Source organism: Anabrus simplex, chromosome 6 (genome assembly GCF_040414725.1).
Source record: "Anabrus simplex isolate iqAnaSimp1 chromosome 6, ASM4041472v1, whole genome shotgun sequence".
Taxonomy (NCBI): domain Eukaryota; kingdom Metazoa; phylum Arthropoda; class Insecta; order Orthoptera; family Tettigoniidae; genus Anabrus; species Anabrus simplex.
Window position 1 is genome coordinate 50,173,887 of NC_090270.1, and position 17,865 is coordinate 50,191,751.

Below are 17,865 nucleotides of genomic sequence, written 5' to 3' on the forward strand. Positions count from 1 at the left end.
TGTGCTCTAGAAATGGTAATGAGGGAATGGTTTAGGAAATGTCCCCCAAAATAAAGATTGGCCGAAAAATCAAAACAAATTGCCTGGGTTTTGCTGACGATTTAGCATTACTAGCAGTGGACATGAAAGAAGCAAAAGCCCAGATATCAGAACTTCAAAACATTGCAAATAAAATTGGCTTTAAAATATCATTTGAAAAAACAGAAATTATGCCGCAAAAACCATCACAGCTAAAAGAAGTCACCATAAATGGTAATAAAATCAAAATAGTAACTCAATTTAAATATCTTGGAGAAGTAGTAACACATAACCTAAATGAAAAAAATCTCAATCCAAATAAGAACAAGTAGATTAGTTAAAGCACAAAAGTTAACATGGGATATCTACAAAAAGAAATGTCTGTCAATAAATACAAAAATAAAACACTACAACACAGTTATAAAACCAGAAGCTACATATGCAGCAGAAACACTTTTTCACCTGAATAAACAATCAAAGACTGACAGACTTCCGAAAACTGAAAGGAGGATTGGAAGAACCTGCATCAACAAAAAATACCAGAAAGATGGACAGTGGCGGTTAATACCTAACAAAGTCGTGTACAAAGAGCTAGAACTCATTACAGATGCTATGTGTAAGAGGAGACTGGGATTCTTTGGACATATCATGAGGATGCAGGATTCAAGACTTCTGAAACAACTAGTACAACACAATCTCGTCTCAAAAAATACCACAACAGGATGTAAATGGATCAGAGAAGTAAGAGAGGATCTGAAGGAAATAGGCCTTACAGCAGAAGACACCACAAATAAGATAAAATTGAATACAAAACTCAAGAATACAAACCTCCGCTTTACCCTTACACAAAACAAACCAACAACACACACATTTTCAACTGAGGAAAGGGCACGAAGATCGGAGTGTCTGAAGAAGTACTGGGAGGACCGCAAAGCCCGAACAATCCCTTCAAAGAGACCGGAATGACGGACTGACTAAAGTGATCCTATGTGGTCATAAACAAAAAAAGAAGAAGAATACATCAATAGGGACCATGAGGTTGATAGTTTACACCTTGATGATGTTGTCCAATAACACGTCACCTTCCTCATTGTGTTGGGTCAAAAATGTCAAAGCATTGGCATCTCTCTTCATTTTTCATTTCTTGGTCAGCATCTTCAGATTTCACCGATTGCACAACTTTTTGTAGTCCAACTCATCTGACACAATTTTGTAAAGAACTGACTTTGAAATGTGTTGAAAGTGAAGTGACAGGGAGGATAATGTGAATTGTCTGTTTGCACAAAGGGTGAATAACCTTAGCCACATAATGGACTTTTCCTTCTCTCATAGTTTTTGGACCATATGCTCCATAGGTCTGGTGATGAATCTCTGCCAGTGGCACATTCCTTGTTGTCCTGAACCAGATAACTGACGGTATCTCACACGGTGGATCACTTTATCATCTTAATGTATTCCAGTACATACTGAACATGCAAGAAATGCTGGGAGTTAGTGCGCATGTGTGAAAGACTGAATGTGCAGGATTTTAAAAGCCCATAATTAAAAAATAGCCTTTGTAAAATCAAACATTGCCAGTTAATTTGTTACCATGACTGAGCAACATTTTCATGTCAGCAGTGCTCACCATTGATGGACTAAACAATAACATTTGAAATTAGTGAATACATCCATTTCCTTAATTTGTAAGGTAAAAATGTACAAGGCATAAAAGATGGGAAATTATAATTTCAGAAACTTTTATCATGTACAGAGTTTAGACAGAACTACACTCTGTAGCACAAAAAACACAAGACTTTAATTCCTTGAAAACACTGAGGTTTATTTTAAATTTCAAATTCCAACCACTTTTATGACACTAATTTACTATGTTATGATAAAATGTTGTGGTACAGACTCCTTTAGGTGTCCAACAATGAAAAAGAACGATTGCTTGTAAACAATTTGATCAAATTAAGCTAGAGATACAGAAATAACACACTAGATTTACACTTGAAGCAAATTTTGAAGGAACTCTTGAAGTTAATTCACATTTGTTGTGGTTTTCTACACTTCACAGACTTCCTTTTCTCACTCTCAAATGTGTTTATTACAGTTGAAACGTGATATCTAGAACCTCCATTACTCGAATTTTCAGTATCTCGATGCAACTTCAAGTTTCTGGCTGTTAGTCCTGTTCTTCACTTATATTTATGTTTCTATTACTCGAAATTCCATTACGCAAAGTTTTTGATTTCTTGAAGCAAAAGTTTCCTATGTAGAAGAAGAAAATATTCTGTAATTCGAATTTTGTTCAACATTAATTGTGCAGTACAGCATTTATTGTAACATTGCATCTTCCCAGCCGACCTTGGTATGCTTCCATAGCAGCGTACCTCTCCACCCCTGGTGTGTTGACCATAGGCAGTTGGAGCAGCATGAGCCTTCTGCTGTACCGTCAGCAGATCAGGCATTACTGCTCTTCAATTGTAAAGGATAGTTTTCACAGCAATAACTGCTGTTGAAAACTATGTGAAAGAAAGGAAGCTTTAGAGTAAAAAACCGAAGAAGTTGTTAACAGGGACTTCATGTTCCTCTAGTTAATGTATTCTGTTTTCAGTGAGTTGCTGTAATAAGGGTTGTATTGTAATTAAAATGATAAAGTGCAGTACTTCAAATTTTTTAATATGGTTAAATAGTAATAGATACATGATTTGGTTATGTGCTGTACATGCTCAAAAAAGGAATTTCTCCATATCTTGAAATTTCGGTAACTCAAAATAAAATATATCTCTCTAGGTGACTCGAGATATTGAAGTTCGATTGCGCTAATCACAGCATCCAACCTTTCCAGGCATGCCCCTGATTAACACAGCAATGTTCTCTTGAGAAATCATCTCCCATTCTTCCAGAAGGGCCTCTCGTAAGTCCTGTAGGATGTCTGGATAGTGCTGATGGACCCTTCTCTCCAACTGTTCCTCTTGATGCCCAATAAGATTCAAATTGGTGCTTCATGCTGGCCAAGATATAATATGAATCTCCACTTCGTCCAAGATCTTTTGCAAACATCTCGTAACGTGGGCACGCATTGACCTGCATTAGTGTGAAGCCATCACCAATAAATAGAGTGAAAGGCACATGTTCCAGAAAGATTTCCTTCACAGTCCAATGTGCTATGAGGCTCCCTGCTCCTCGAAGACCTAATCCATCCTTGCAGTCATGCTGATTCCTCCCCATACCATCAGGGAACCACCCTGAAAAGGTGTCCTCAGTGAGAACATGCAAGGGTATACCTCTCCCTAGGCCTTCTCCAGACCCTTTCTCTACTGTCATGCCAAATTATGATTCGTCAGTAAACAGCACTTGCTTCCATTGTTGTAATGTCCAGTCCCTATGTTCCCTTGTGAAACATAGTCGAGATGCGTGATGCTGTTTGGGCTTTGATCTCTGCCTAGTATTGTTGCATCTTCTCCCTGAGTAGCTTCTTTTTTCCTCTGACCAGGGGGTACCTTTCTTCTTCAGTGTTTTTTCCTGAAAACCAGAGACTTCCTTCAGGATCAGTCTTACAGCCTGTCTGTTTTGTACATCTGCCAGCCCCAGTTCTTTTATGTCCTCTTTAGTCACCGTCAACTATGTGGTATGGACTTCCTTGTTTCTCCAGAGAGTGAACGTGTGGTAGGTTAGTTTGTCGGGGGATAATCTTGCCACATAACTATAGAAAGCTACCCTACCTTTCCTGGCAATCAAAGAGCTTCACTATCTGGGAGTAAAGCTCTAAATTGTGACATCTCCAGGATTCCCCATCTTCCAGTACCTGGCCTAGGATCTTTCTGAAGATTCTTCTCTCTCCAACTTTATTTATTCTTTTATTTATTTTATAATGTATCTGTTTCTAATAATAGTCCAGTTTCGATAATATGTGTGTTTCTGCCGTATAGTAATATTTTTCTAATGATAGTTTTTGCAAAAATCAGAAGCGCTGCATGTCCGTAATTAGGCTGTGTCCTTGTTGAGTTTCGACCTCCCCGAGGTAGGGAATAGAGAGCTCGTAGATAGATTCATGTAAATTTTGAAAATCCTAACCTCACTGTACGCTGGCAAAATGGAAAAATATCCTTACAAGATAGTGAACGACAGCAATAGTAATTTCTCTGAAAACTGTAAAAGTACTGTATTTAGTGGGACGTAAAACCAATAACATTATTTACTAATAGTATTTTTGTTTTTGTTTTAGGATGCAGAATTATTGAAGCCTGTATCCAGAAGTAGTCAACCAGCAGACGTACCATCAGATGAAAACTCACCAAGAATAAAGGTACATTATATGATATGTACCATTTAGAATAGGTGGAAGTATTAGGTTTAATTGTAGGGGTACGTAGCACTGTAAGTAGGTATTTTTATGAATTTCTGGAACAGTTTCTGCTTACAGAAGTCCAGAATCAATCCTTTGTTAATTGCCACTTTACGAGGATCTTTTTCAATTTAAAAATCACGTTTGTATTCACAGAAGTTCCCTCAATGTCCTAAATGTATTGTTCTTTAATTTGTCTTCGTATTTTGCAGTGTTTAATGCTATAGATTGTATATTGTGTTATTAATTATTGAAATTTAATTTTGTTATTTTTTGATGTAGTTAAACTGTGTCCTTGTGGCAGTCCAGAATGTTTGGAAAGTAGTTGAGTTTTTCGATAATATATGTTATGTAGACAGCTGGTCTAAGTGACTCAGACAGTAGAATGCTGGCCTCCTGATGGGTTCAATTTCAGCTCATTCCGGCGATATTTGAAGGTACACAAATATACCAGCCTCGTATCCAGTAGATTTTCTGGCATGTGAAAGGCACTTTGATGTCTCTCAGTTCTGTAAAAATCGTTATTGAGATGTAAAGTTATTAACATAATTACTGTTAAATTATTAAATGGTTTTTCACTTGTAACAAAAAACAAAAAAAATCACTACCATTCAGTTTTGTCATCCAGGACAAACGGATTTATTTAGTCCCTAAATCCCGAGCCTTGTGCAACCTCCTCCTCCTCCACCACCACCACCTGAGTAAGGCATTTACTATATTCTGACCAGTTTTCTACATTGGCTGAATAATTAGCACTTGTTGGTCGTGTGGTTAGGGGCGCGCAGCTATGAGCTGCATCTGGGAGATAGTGGGTTCGAACCCCACTGTGAGCAGCCGTGAAGATGGTTTTCCAGGGTTTCCCATTTTCACGCCAGGCAAATGCTGAGGCTGTACCTTAATTAAGGCCCTGGCCACTTCCTTCCCACTCATAGGCTTTTTCTATCCCATTGTCGCCATAAGATATATCTGTGTCGGTGTGATGTAAAGCAAATTGAAAAAAAAAAAGTTATTAGCACTGGAGCCAAATGAATATGTGGACACGACAGTTCTTGCAAAATCTATAACGTGGATCTTCATGTCCTCATTCTTACCTGGCTTCATCAAACCATATTTTCATAATAGTTTCATAGTTAAAGTCCTAAACATTTGTACATTTCTGTTTTCGTCGAATAAGTAACCTTACCGGTGAGAGTTGAAGCAGATGTGGAAGGTGAGCATGCAACTAAATTCGCATCCTGTTCTTTATTAGATATTTTCATGGGAGAAGAGGCACTTGACGAAACACTTTCACGGATCACCTTTTACCTCTGCGAATCAGCCACTTGTCCGTGATTATGACAATACATTTACCAGTAAAAGGAGGTTAACTACCCCCACTCACCACATGCATAAATCCATCTGTACAACATATTGTACTCTTCACTGAGTCTTTGTACTGACTGACAATGAGTTTCAGGCTGGGAAAGAAGAATGTATTCTTGTAGCATAGTGAGGTAGTAGTGGTAACATTGTCAAGTGACTTATTGTCATTAAGCTACAGTGGGCAGAATTTGGCATCATGGGTGGCAGGTTTGGATCTGATGACGATGTTTGTTGTTTAAAGGGACCTGTGGTCAAGATGTGTGACAGCTGCTGATATCCAAACTTGTGCTGGCAGGGTCCAATTACCAGCCTTTCTGATCAGAAGTTATGAAATTGTAACTGAGCTAGTGTGCTTCTGTGAAAGTATACCTTATTTCCTTGCATATTAGACCCTCTTTTTTTCCTGTTTTTTTTTTTAAGTAGGAGGTGGCATTAAGTATGCAAAAGCTTCCCATTTTGTGCAGTGACTTCTGGGTACAAAGAACTATAAATTGTACATGTATGTATTTTACACTGTTCTTTATAACAAATTTAGACCCAGTTTCATCAACACATGTTAAATATATACTAACAAGTAGTTAGTTAATACTGAGTTAAAATTTTAACATCTTGCTAGGTTTCTTGCGTTTCATCAAACTTTTCTTGTGAAATGTTAACTAATCCACTGTTAACTCTCCCAATATTGCGAACTGGTGCGAATCAAGGAGGCAGCAGACAGTGGTAAGAACATGCTGTTTTACAGCGCGCTCCGATGCGCTTTTGTTTGCGTACAGCTGTAAAATATGGCGTGAGAAGTGAAACGGAATCGTAGTTCTAATTTTTCCTCCTTCGAAAGAGAGTTGTTAATTGAATTAGTTAGTAAATGTATATAAGTTATTGAGTGCAAGTGCACGGATGGCTTGACGATAAAACAAAAGGACGATGCGTGGGAGAAAGTCCGCGATGGTTTCAATGGGGTTAACAGATACTTTTTTAGCGGGTATCCACTGTCACCTAACAAAATCACTTCGTTAATTGTCCAACTTCAAACTGTGCTCCGATATGGGAGTTATTAAATATTGTATTGTCGTGTGCAGAACCAGACCACCTAGCAAGTATATCCCTGATTTGGAGGTTAGGCTCATTAATCACCTGAACATTAACAGAGAAATATCCCTTCCGATTAGGATATATTTAAGCCCAATTGCCTCCAGGTGATTGGATTCTTTCATTTGTGTAATCTATTGCACCTAGAACAAACACTAGGAAAACAGCTTATTTCATAGAAGTCACGGATAATTTGCTGACGCTCTTCTACTGAAGGGAATGTAATGTTATATACCTCCTCCTCCTCATGGATGCCATTGCTGCAGACACTCGACAAAACAACTCTATTAACATTGGCTTTAGAAATTCCAGCATTGTCTCCGACTATTAAGTGAAAATAACCAGTAGCAAAAAATCGTAATATTATCAGTACCTGCAACATTGGAGAAAGAGGTTAAGTTTCTCTTCGTAGGATATTCTAACCTCACTCGAATTTCGTCAACAACCTTAGCAGCGACTGTTTTCGATAACCTGTATCTATGAAGAAATTCCGCATCCGTCAAATTTTCAAAAGTCATTACGTCGCTGAACTCTTCTTCGATCAGGATTGTTTTGTAAAAGATCTAAATAGAGCAATTCTGCATCGAAAGCGAGATTCACAGCAGCCATTTTGGAACAGGTTGCTAAATGCTAATGTTAGCCATTCAACATTGGAAATGGCTGATGTTAACTTTAATACGCAGTTTAACGTTTGTTAATGAAATGCAAATTTTCTTAAATCGTATGTTAAAATGATTTAACACCTTGTTAAATACTAACATGTGTTGATGAAACCGGGCCTTAGGATTGTATTCTGAGTCTTACTGGCGACCTTCATTGGAAGGCAGTATTTCTAAATATTAAAAATCAAGAAAACAATGAAGGGTGAATACATGAAACAGTTGTTGTAAAAATGCTAAGAAGATTTATCTCGCTTCATACTCGACCCCGTAGAGAGAAAAGGACATATAGTTTTATTTATTGTATTATTGTTATTAACTTTATTGTTACTGAGCAAATGCCCATACGGTTAGGATCGTGCAGCTGTGAGCTTGCATTCGGGAGATAGTGGGTTCGAATCCCACTGTCAGCAGCTCTGAAGATGGTTTTCTTTGGTTTTCCATTTTCACACTGGGCAAATGCTGGGACTGTACCATAATTAAGACCGCGACCACTTCCTTCCCACTCCTAGCCCTTTCCTATCCCACTGTTGCCGTAAGACCTATCTGTTACAAGTGATTATTTTCATTTTGACCATATTGAAATTCAATTATTAAATGTTAAACATTAATTTATTGAAACCACCTATTCAATACTGGTTGAGTCTTTATGACTATAACAATGTCATTACATTAAGTTTGAGTATGGTACATGTTTCGCCTGGCATTGCAAGCATCATCAGCCATTAATTCTATCTCCAAGTCAGAGCTCTGTGTGGGTGCTATTTTAGGATTAATCATAGTCAATATTATTTATATAACAGTGCAAAGGAGTGATCAAGCCGTCCATGTTTTAAAGTTCTAACGTGACATTCTACTCTTGTTCACATTTAATGGTAATATATTTACTGTTAACTTTCATAATGTCAGTAATAAGAACGGCTTGATGCAATTGGGATTAAGTCGTCTGTACATTTTTACAACTTATTGGAGATTAACTAAAAACTATTCTTAAAAACTATTTTTTACACAATTTACAAAATATATACAAACTTATGGTACATTTTGGAACTGAACTGGTCAAACTTGTCTTGAAGTTTCAGTGGGATATCTTACTCATATCCTGTCAAATGGAGAAAATGCTGATACTGGGATGGTATTGTAGTGTACTGAAGTCATAGCATTTAAATATTCTTTTTATATTTGTAGCACAATGCAATGCAAGAATATTTAAATGCTATGACTTCAATAGACTACAATGCCATCCCAGTATCAACATTTTCTCTATTTGACAGGATATGAGTAAGACATCCCACTGAAACTTCAAGACAAGTTCGACCAGTTCAGTTCCAAAATGTACCATAAGTTTGTATATATTATGTAAATTGTGTAAAAATAGTTTTTAAGAATAGTTCTAGCACTTGTTAATCTCCAATAAGTTGTAAAAATGTACAGATGATTTAATCCCAATTGTATCAAGCCGTTCTCATTACCGACATTATGAAAGTTAACAGTCGATATACAGTAGAAGTCCGTTATAGCGAGAATTCATAACAGCGAAAAATTTACTTGCTATAATGGATTGTCATTATATCCGATTTTTGTATAAAAGACGGAAAACCGTTCATGCCCTTTAAAATCGGTATAAAACGGCAATCAGTTTGTTCAAAACTTACGTTTCCGCAGATGATATCCATACTACGGTTTACTTGTTTCTTATTTTTCGTAATCCGATACTACATGAAAGTGTATGTTTAATTTCATTCTGAAAAAATATAGTTCCGTATTTCTCCGAATCCAAGATGAACCCCACTCCTTCAAAAAATGTAAATCAGGCTCAGAAAGAAGTTTGTAAAATCATACAGGCCTATGCATTTTTAGACTATTTTTAGACACCGAACATTGACTTTCGTATTATTATTTATAAATTTCATTTTCCGTATTGACATATTCAAAGTATAGATAAGAAAAGTGTTTTTCCACCAATCAATATTTCCGTGGGTTAAAGGACCATTGACTTAACATTGGTATCATAATAACGAAGAGAACTCGTTGAAAATGTTCCGGCAATACCTATTCCATGCGTCTCTACAATACAACGATCCATCAGGAAATTATTCTTGCTGTCTATAAAACTGTTACTTTTACGCAGCGTGAGATATAACTGGCTACCACAACACGCACATCTCGCTTGTCGGGTGCGGCCAAATTCAACAGCTAGCGATGTATAGGCCTAATCACGAACGTTGAAAGTCAACGAACAGTTTATTGCACCACGGTATGACCAACCGCCCTGGTGTTTTTCGTGCACATACCTCACAATTTCATCATCGACTTCTTTAGAACGTCCTTGTTGCGGACCACTGAATGCATTTTTTGTACAGTACGCATTGTTTTAGCTGTTTGTCTTCTCGCTAACGCCAAATATTGGCTTTAGTTAGGCCTATGCCGTATTTTCTTGCGGCTGCACAATTATTCTACATTTCCAAGTGTTTAATAAACATTAACTTAAAATTGGCATCATAATATCGACTAGAACCCGTTGAAAATTTGCCAGCAATACCTTTTCCACGTATCTTTACAATACGACTGTCCATCACGAAAATATTCCTGCTGTCTATAAACCTTAATTTTACTAAGCGTCAAGTACAATAGACGCGTTATGACTCTGCCAATGAGTAGCCATGGCTTTTCTAAGAATTCAAAGGGTCGCATGTTTTGATGCCATTCTGCAGATTTGAGAAACACACAGGCACTGTACACTGTACAACCGGTAGCGATGTGTAGTAAAGAGGTGGTCGTTTATTGTCAGTGTGTTCTGTGCGCGTGTGAAAAGAAGCAGCGTGGTTACCACGGTAGTTGCCAGTGGTATCCATTAACTCACTGTTAGGCCGCGAATGCAACAACCCTTGAGTTTTCGCATGAGATTCTGAGTAAAAAAAGTCTTGGATTCAGAGAAATACGGTATCACTCCAGAGATTTCTGTGGCAAACACCTCAGCTTTCTTCTTCAAACAGCGTCACCTAACCTAACATGTAGCCTATCATGAAAACATATTTGAAACGCATGTAGAGAAATAACCTCCTCGCGAAAAATTTACATGTAAATAGCCGTAACTAGACGCGAGATGATATGAAATATCCTCTGAAATCAGTAATGTACTCTGCCATATCTTGAGGTGGATGACATTCTTATGTAATTTCCGTATATAACACTAAAATTAAGATATCGTTTATTCAGTCTTTATTTTTACGAGTTAACAACTGCTATCGGCCACGTTATTTACGCATTTATTACGAAAACGTATTATACTCGTTCATTTCGAATTTTCTTCAGGGAACAGCAGTCGATGGGTATTACTAATCAACTCCAACATCGCCTTTGAATGTCAACGAGAGACCTCGCAAATGCACAAAGTGAGAAAACTATACCGTACTGTACCAAAGATGATCGATCACATTTTGTTGCAAACGTTTCAGTTTTCTTATTCAAACAGCGTCACGTATCCTAACTTAACCATACTATACGTATGATGAAAAGCAAGCTCCAATAGAGAAAGTATAACTTTCTCGCTATAAATTTTCATAATAGCCTTTCCGTAATTTAACCAGACGCGACAAAATACAAACTAACCTGTGAAATCAGTTAAGCACTCTGCCATATCTCGAGGTGTATCCCATTCTTACTTAATTGCAGTATTTAGCCTCAAAATTAAGCGGTCATTTAGTCAGCCTTAATTTTTAACGAGTTAACAACCGTTATCGGACACGTTATTTACGCATTTATAACGAAAATATGTTCTCTTTCATTTCAAATTTTCTTTACGGAACAGCTGTCGACGGATATTACTAATCGACTCCGACATCGCCTTCGAATGTCGACGAGAGAAATGGCTAGTGCACATAGCGAGGAAACGATGCCGAAGGTAATTGATCGCATGCAATATCATCACTGGGGTGCATAAATATTGGTAACAGAAAAAATCGCGCGCGCTTAATCGCTTGTAATGACGGATGCGCCAGTGATAGGGTTCTCGCTGTACCCGAAGGACGATACACAGTTTAATATAGGAATTTTGAAGGGACAGAAAAAAGTTGTCGGTATAACGGAGTTCTCGTTATATGCCGTACTCGCTATAGCGGACTTCTACTGTATTTCCATTAAATGTGAACAAGAATAAAATGTCACATTAGAACTTTAAAACATGAACGGCTTGATCACTCCTTTGCACTGTTATATAAATAATATTGACTATGATTAATCCTAAAATAGCACCCACTCAGAGCCCTGACTTGGAGATAGAATTAATGGCTGATGATGCCTGCAATGCCAGGCGAAACATGTACCATACTCAAACCCTTAATGTAATGACATTGTTATAGTCATAAAAGCTCAACCAATATTGAATAGGTGGTTTCAATAAATAAATGTTGAACATTTAATAAGACCTATCTGTATCGATGTGATGTAAAAGCATATTACATATACAGTAGAAGTTCGCTATAGCAAGTATGGCATTTAACGAGAACCCCATTATAACGACATTATTTTGCTGTTCCTTCAAAATTCCCATGTTAAACTGTTATTACGAGTGATTAAGCGCGCATGATTTTTTCCGTTACTGATATTTATGCACCCCAGCGATTATGTTGCATACGATCGATTACCTTTGGTATCGTTTCCTCGCTATGTCCATTAGCGAGTTCTCTCATTGACATTTACCTTTGGTATGGAAGAGGATAACACTTTTCGTAATAAATACGTAAATGATGTGGCGAATAGCAGTTGTTAACTCATTAGAAATAATGGCCAAGTAAAAGCTCGCTTAATTTTAATACTCTTCACTGACAATAAGTAAGAATGTGATACACCTCAAGAAATGGCAGAGCACATCACTGATTTCTGAGGTTAGATTATATTTTCTCGTGTCTAGTTAAATTTTGGAAAGGCTATTTCCATGTAAATTTTTAGCGAGGAGGTTATCATTTCTGTACATGCGTTTGAAAAATGTTTTCATTATACATATACGGTTAGGTCAGGTGACGCCGTTTGAAGAAGAAAACTGAAATGTTTGCCACAGAAGCCTCTGGAGTGATACAGTTATTTTTCCGAATCCAAGACTACGTTTTCTTTCTCAGAATTTCATGTGAAAAATCAAGGGTTGTCTTGCATTCACAGCCTAACAGTAAGTTAATGGATGCCATTGGCAGCTACCACAGTAACCATGCTTTTTCTTTTCACCCCCGCATGCACGCACGCACGCGCGCACACACACACACACACACACACACACACACACACACACTCGTTGACAATAAACAACCACCTCTGTATTATACATCGCTAGCGACGGCAACCGGTTGTACAGTGCCTGTGTGTAATGTCACTGGATCTCAGGAAATAGTGAAGAGAGAATGACGTTCTATTAGCCTCTACAAAAATTTTCTTAAATCTACACAATGGCATCAAAACATGCGAGCCTTCAAATTCTTAGAAAGGCCACGGCTACTCAGTGGCAGAGTTATAATGCATCTACTATACCTGACGCTTAGTAAAATTAAGTTTATAGACAGCAGGAATATTTTGGTGATGTATAGTCATATTGTAAAGATAATTTTCAACGGATTCTCGTTGATATTATGATGTCGATTTTAAGGTAATGGTTATTAAACACTCGAAAATGTAGAGTAATTATGCAGCCCCAAGAAAATACGGCATAGGCGTAAGTAAAGCCATATTTGGCATTAGCGTGAAGACAAAGATATCTAAAAAATGCGTACTGTACTAAAAGTGCATTTGGTGTTGCGCAACAAGGACACTTTAAAGGAGTCGAAGATGAAATTGTGAGATGTATGCACGAAAAACGCAAGGGCGGAATGGCCACCGCAGCGCAATAAATTCGTTCGTTGACCTTCATCGTCCGCGATTAGGCCTATAAATCGCGAGCCATTGAAGTTGCCCGAACCCAGCAAGTGAGATTTGCGTGTAGTGGTAGCCGGTTATATCTGACGCTGAGTAAAAGTAACAGTTTTATAGACAGCATGAATATTTTCCTGATTGATCTTCGTATTGTAGAGACGCATAGAATAGGTATTGGTGGCAAATTTTAAATGGGTTCTCTTTGGTATTATGATACCAATTTTAAGTTAATGGTCATTAAACCCGCGGAAATAAAGAATAATTGTGCAGCCGCAAAAAGTACGGCATAACGAAAGCCAATGTTTGGTGTCTAAAAATTGTCTAAAAATGTGTACTATACAACAAAGGCATTCATATGATTTGCAACGCCCTCAAACAATACAAGAAAATGACAAGCGTCATTGGGACGTGCGCATACAAGATAACAGAAAACAACATCACCAAAGGCAAAAATGGAAGTATGCAGGACCAAACCCAAAGAAAAAAAATTTTTTTTTAGAGGATGGGATCATTAGGAATTGCGACCGACATCGCCCAAATAACACCAACATAAAATTTTAAATTAATTTATACTTAAAAGAAAATTCATTCTTACATATTATTTAAAAATAAAAGAAAAATCATTAGACCCCAGTTAACGTAATGAATTAAAAAAAAAAATTATTTTCCTTTTGGCATCCACGAACATAAAACAGGTAACAAATCTAGATATAAATAAAATTAATGTTCTTTAAAATAAGTCTTCTTTGTAAAATAAAATTCTGGTGCACCAGTCAGCTAACTAAATAAATTACTATAAGTGTTCGTGAGCAAACATAAAATATTAATAAAATTTACAATGAATTATTTAATAGAGGGCTTCGACACGTCCCAGCGGAAGGATCATTCCTCACAAACTCACATAACGTAAACAAACAATGCAAGAAAATAACGGGACTTTACGCTACAACCGACCAATATGAAAACACATGTCGTAGGCCTACAATAGTTAAAAATAAAATCAACACTAATACATTATAAATAAAATCACTCCACATAGTAGATGTGGTAATCGGTAACAACACGACCAGAAATGCGCAATTTAATGAGGCGGAACCCACATTACAAGATAGAAAAACACACGATTTTGCCTCAATACCGCAAAACTAAACATCATACTAATGACAGCGGCATGCGACAGCCGATGCTAATACCCACAAGACAATAATGACAATGACAGTTGCGTAACTGCCACACGGCGATAAGATAAGATAATCAACAATACTGAGAAGAGAAGATAAGCCCCAAGCAACAATCACTCCACACTAGGGGTGCCCAAAACCCTCAATTAAATCTTCAAATTTTTACATTGTTAAAGAATTTCATCGTAGTAATAAATGTAGGTATCCTAATATTATTAGGGCAATAATAAAATAAAACCACCCGCAGAAATGCAAGAAATATACAATCCAATTCCCTAGTCATACGTATGAATTAAATAAAAATCTATGAAAAATCCAACTAATAATAATAATAAAAATAATGATAATAATAACGATGCCCTTTAAGAGAAATGGGTGGTGTTCAGTACAATCGTAGTAGTTAGGTCGTAACACGAGTAACGGAAGGCCGAATCACACGAACCGAATCACAAAACAATAGTAGGGGAACAAAATATCAGAGAGAACAGATGATAGTGTACACCACAATAAACACGGTAAAATGAAGATGCAATTTATCAAAAGAAACAGCACACGAATCAAATAATACACCAAAACACACGTAGATACATCAGAAACAAGAATTAACAATGAGAATCACCAGATTTAGAAAAGGCAGAAACGAATTTTGACTGTTACCTAGAGCAGACACTGCACTTCGCCGTTACGCAGCACACACTTCAAATATGACCTCCATCACCAAGCCTTAGCTTAACTACACTTACAATAAATACACTTATAGAATACAGAAAACTACACCAAAACGATATATACCCATTAATAAGACCAAAAGGCGAACTTTTGTGGTGATCAGTAATGCTCAGGTAACATCCTCGTGCTACAACCCACTACCACGGCACTTCACAAATAAGAAATTAAAGAATAACTTACATACTAAAAACGAATATACTTAACTACGGTACAGCATTATACTTCCTCGTTAGGCGAGGAGTACTCCCCTTATCACCCGATACCCACAGTTTTCCTTATAATCATTTTGGTTATAGAGTAGCCGTTAAACACGGCTTAGCTTCCAGCCACGAGCGAGTCCAACAGCTAAAAGACGACTTTCACACACCGTCACTAGGCGCGACACAGTCTCGACCCCGCTACACGCTCTGGCGGAGACCGCTGAACCACCAAGATAAGTTGCTAGCCACTCTCACAGATGGCGTATGAGTCATGTATCGTTCCACTATGTAATAATACCATGCAGAAGTATTACCAAGCACTAAACAGTGTTCCGAAAGGTCACAATAGCCACGTTTAGACAGGAAATATGACCAATATTCCAACAGTTCACAGCGCTCATGCTTTAAAATAATCAAGTCTACCAGACTCAAGGTTTTAGTCTTTCCATAGAGTAGAATAACAGTTCCATATGAACGGGAAAATCACGGCTCAATACAGTACTTAGCCCATGAACATAATGTCCATAGAGGAATTAGCTAATTTACCAGTTCCGATGAGAGACACCATATAAATGTATGTCGCGTAGATAGTAGATAGTTCACACATATATATATGTATCACAGGTAGCGTTTTTGTTAATAACGCTACAGATTTTACAAAGCACTTTTTCAGCCTGATTTAAATTTTATGAAGGAAAAAATGGGGGTCGTCTTGAATTCGGAGAAATACGGTACTATAATTTTTTCGGAATGAAATTAAACATACATTTTCACTTAGTATAAGCTTTCGAAAAATAACAAACAAGTAAGCCGTAGTGTGATCATCTGGAGTTCTACTGTATATATGGTGTTTTGAAATCTACGGATGAATAAAGAGCTGTTTATTTATGCACTTGTAATACACTGACTGACAGAGCAAATGCAACACCAAGAAGGAGTGGTTCGAAAGGGATGAAAGTTGGGGAAAAAACAGAGACGGCACGGACGAATAATTGATGTTTATTTCAAACCGATATGCAGGTTACACAATGCGCACGACATCGACTCAGTAGGATGTAGGACCACTGCGAGCGGCGATGCACGCAGAAACACGTCGAGGTACAGAGTCAATAAGAGTGCGGATGGTGTCCTGAGGGATGGTTCTCCATTATCTGTCAACCATTTGCCACAGTTGGTCGTCCGTACGAGGCTGGGGCAGAGTTTGCAAACGGCGTCCAATGAGATCCCACACGTGTTCGATTGGTGAGAGATCCGGAGAGTACGCTGGCCACGGAAGCATCTGTACACCTCGTAGAGCCTGTTGGGAGATGCGAGCAGTGTGTGGGCGGGCATTATCCTGCTGAAACAGAGCATTGGGCAGCCCCTGAAGGTACGGGAGTGCCACCGGCCACAGCACATGCTGCACGTAGCGGTGGGCATTTAACGTGCCTTGAATACGCACTAGAGGTGACGTGGAATCATACGCAATAGCGCCCCAAACCATGATGCCGCGTTGTCTAGCGGTAGGGCGCTCCACAGTTACTGCCGGATTTGACCTTTCTCCACGCCGACGCCACACTCGTCTGCGGTTACTATCACTGACAGAACAGAAGCGTGACTCATCGGAGAACACGACGTTCCGCCATTCCCTCATCCAAGTTGCTCTAGCCCGGCACCATGCCAGGCGTGCACGTCTATGCTGTGGAGTCAATGGTAGTCTTCTGAGCGGACGCCGGGAGTGCAGGCCTCCTTCAACCAATCGACGGGAAATTGTTCTGGTCGATATTGGAACAGCCAGGGTGTCTTGCACATGCTGAAGAAAGGCGGTTGACGTGGCGTGCGGGGCTGCCACCTCTTAGCGGCGGATGCGCCGATCCTCGCGTGCTGACGTCACTCGGGCTGCACCTGGACCCCTCGCACGTGCCACATGTCCCTGCGCCAACCATCTTCGCCACAGGCACTGCACCGTGGACACATCCCTATGGGTATCGGCTGCGATTTGACGAAGCGACCAACCTGCCCTTCTTAGCCCGATCACCATACCCCTCGTAAAGTCGTCTGTCTGCTGGAAATGCCTCCGTTGACGGCGGCCTGGCATTCTTAGCTATACACGTGTCCTGTGACACACGACAACACGTTCTACAATGACTGTCGGCTGAGAAATCACGGTACGAAGTGGGCCATTCGCCAACGCCGTGTCCCATTTATCGTTCGCTACGTGCGCAGCACAGCGGCACATTTCACATCATGAGCATACCTCAGTGACGGCAGTCTACCCTGCAATTGGCATAAAGTTCTGACCACTCCTTCTTGGTGTTGCATTTGCTCTGTCAGTCAGTGTATTTCATTATTAGTTTCAGGCTGAGAATTTGGTCTGGGCAGCTTTTGTATGGACGGAATCCTCCTTGGTATTCTCCAAG

At 38.7% G+C, this 17,865-nt stretch overlaps 1 protein-coding gene across 1 annotated transcript in view; it reads left to right on the plus strand.

Annotated features, from left to right (window-relative positions):
• LOC136875857 (uro-adherence factor A) overlaps positions 1-17,865 on the plus strand; it is a 132,986-nt gene that overhangs the window by 92,102 nt on the left and 23,019 nt on the right. Inside the window, exon 6 of the mRNA XM_067149477.2 lies at positions 4,232-4,312. Coding sequence (XP_067005578.2) covers positions 4,232-4,312 — 81 coding nt within the window. The remainder of the gene's footprint in view (positions 1-4,231; positions 4,313-17,865) is intronic.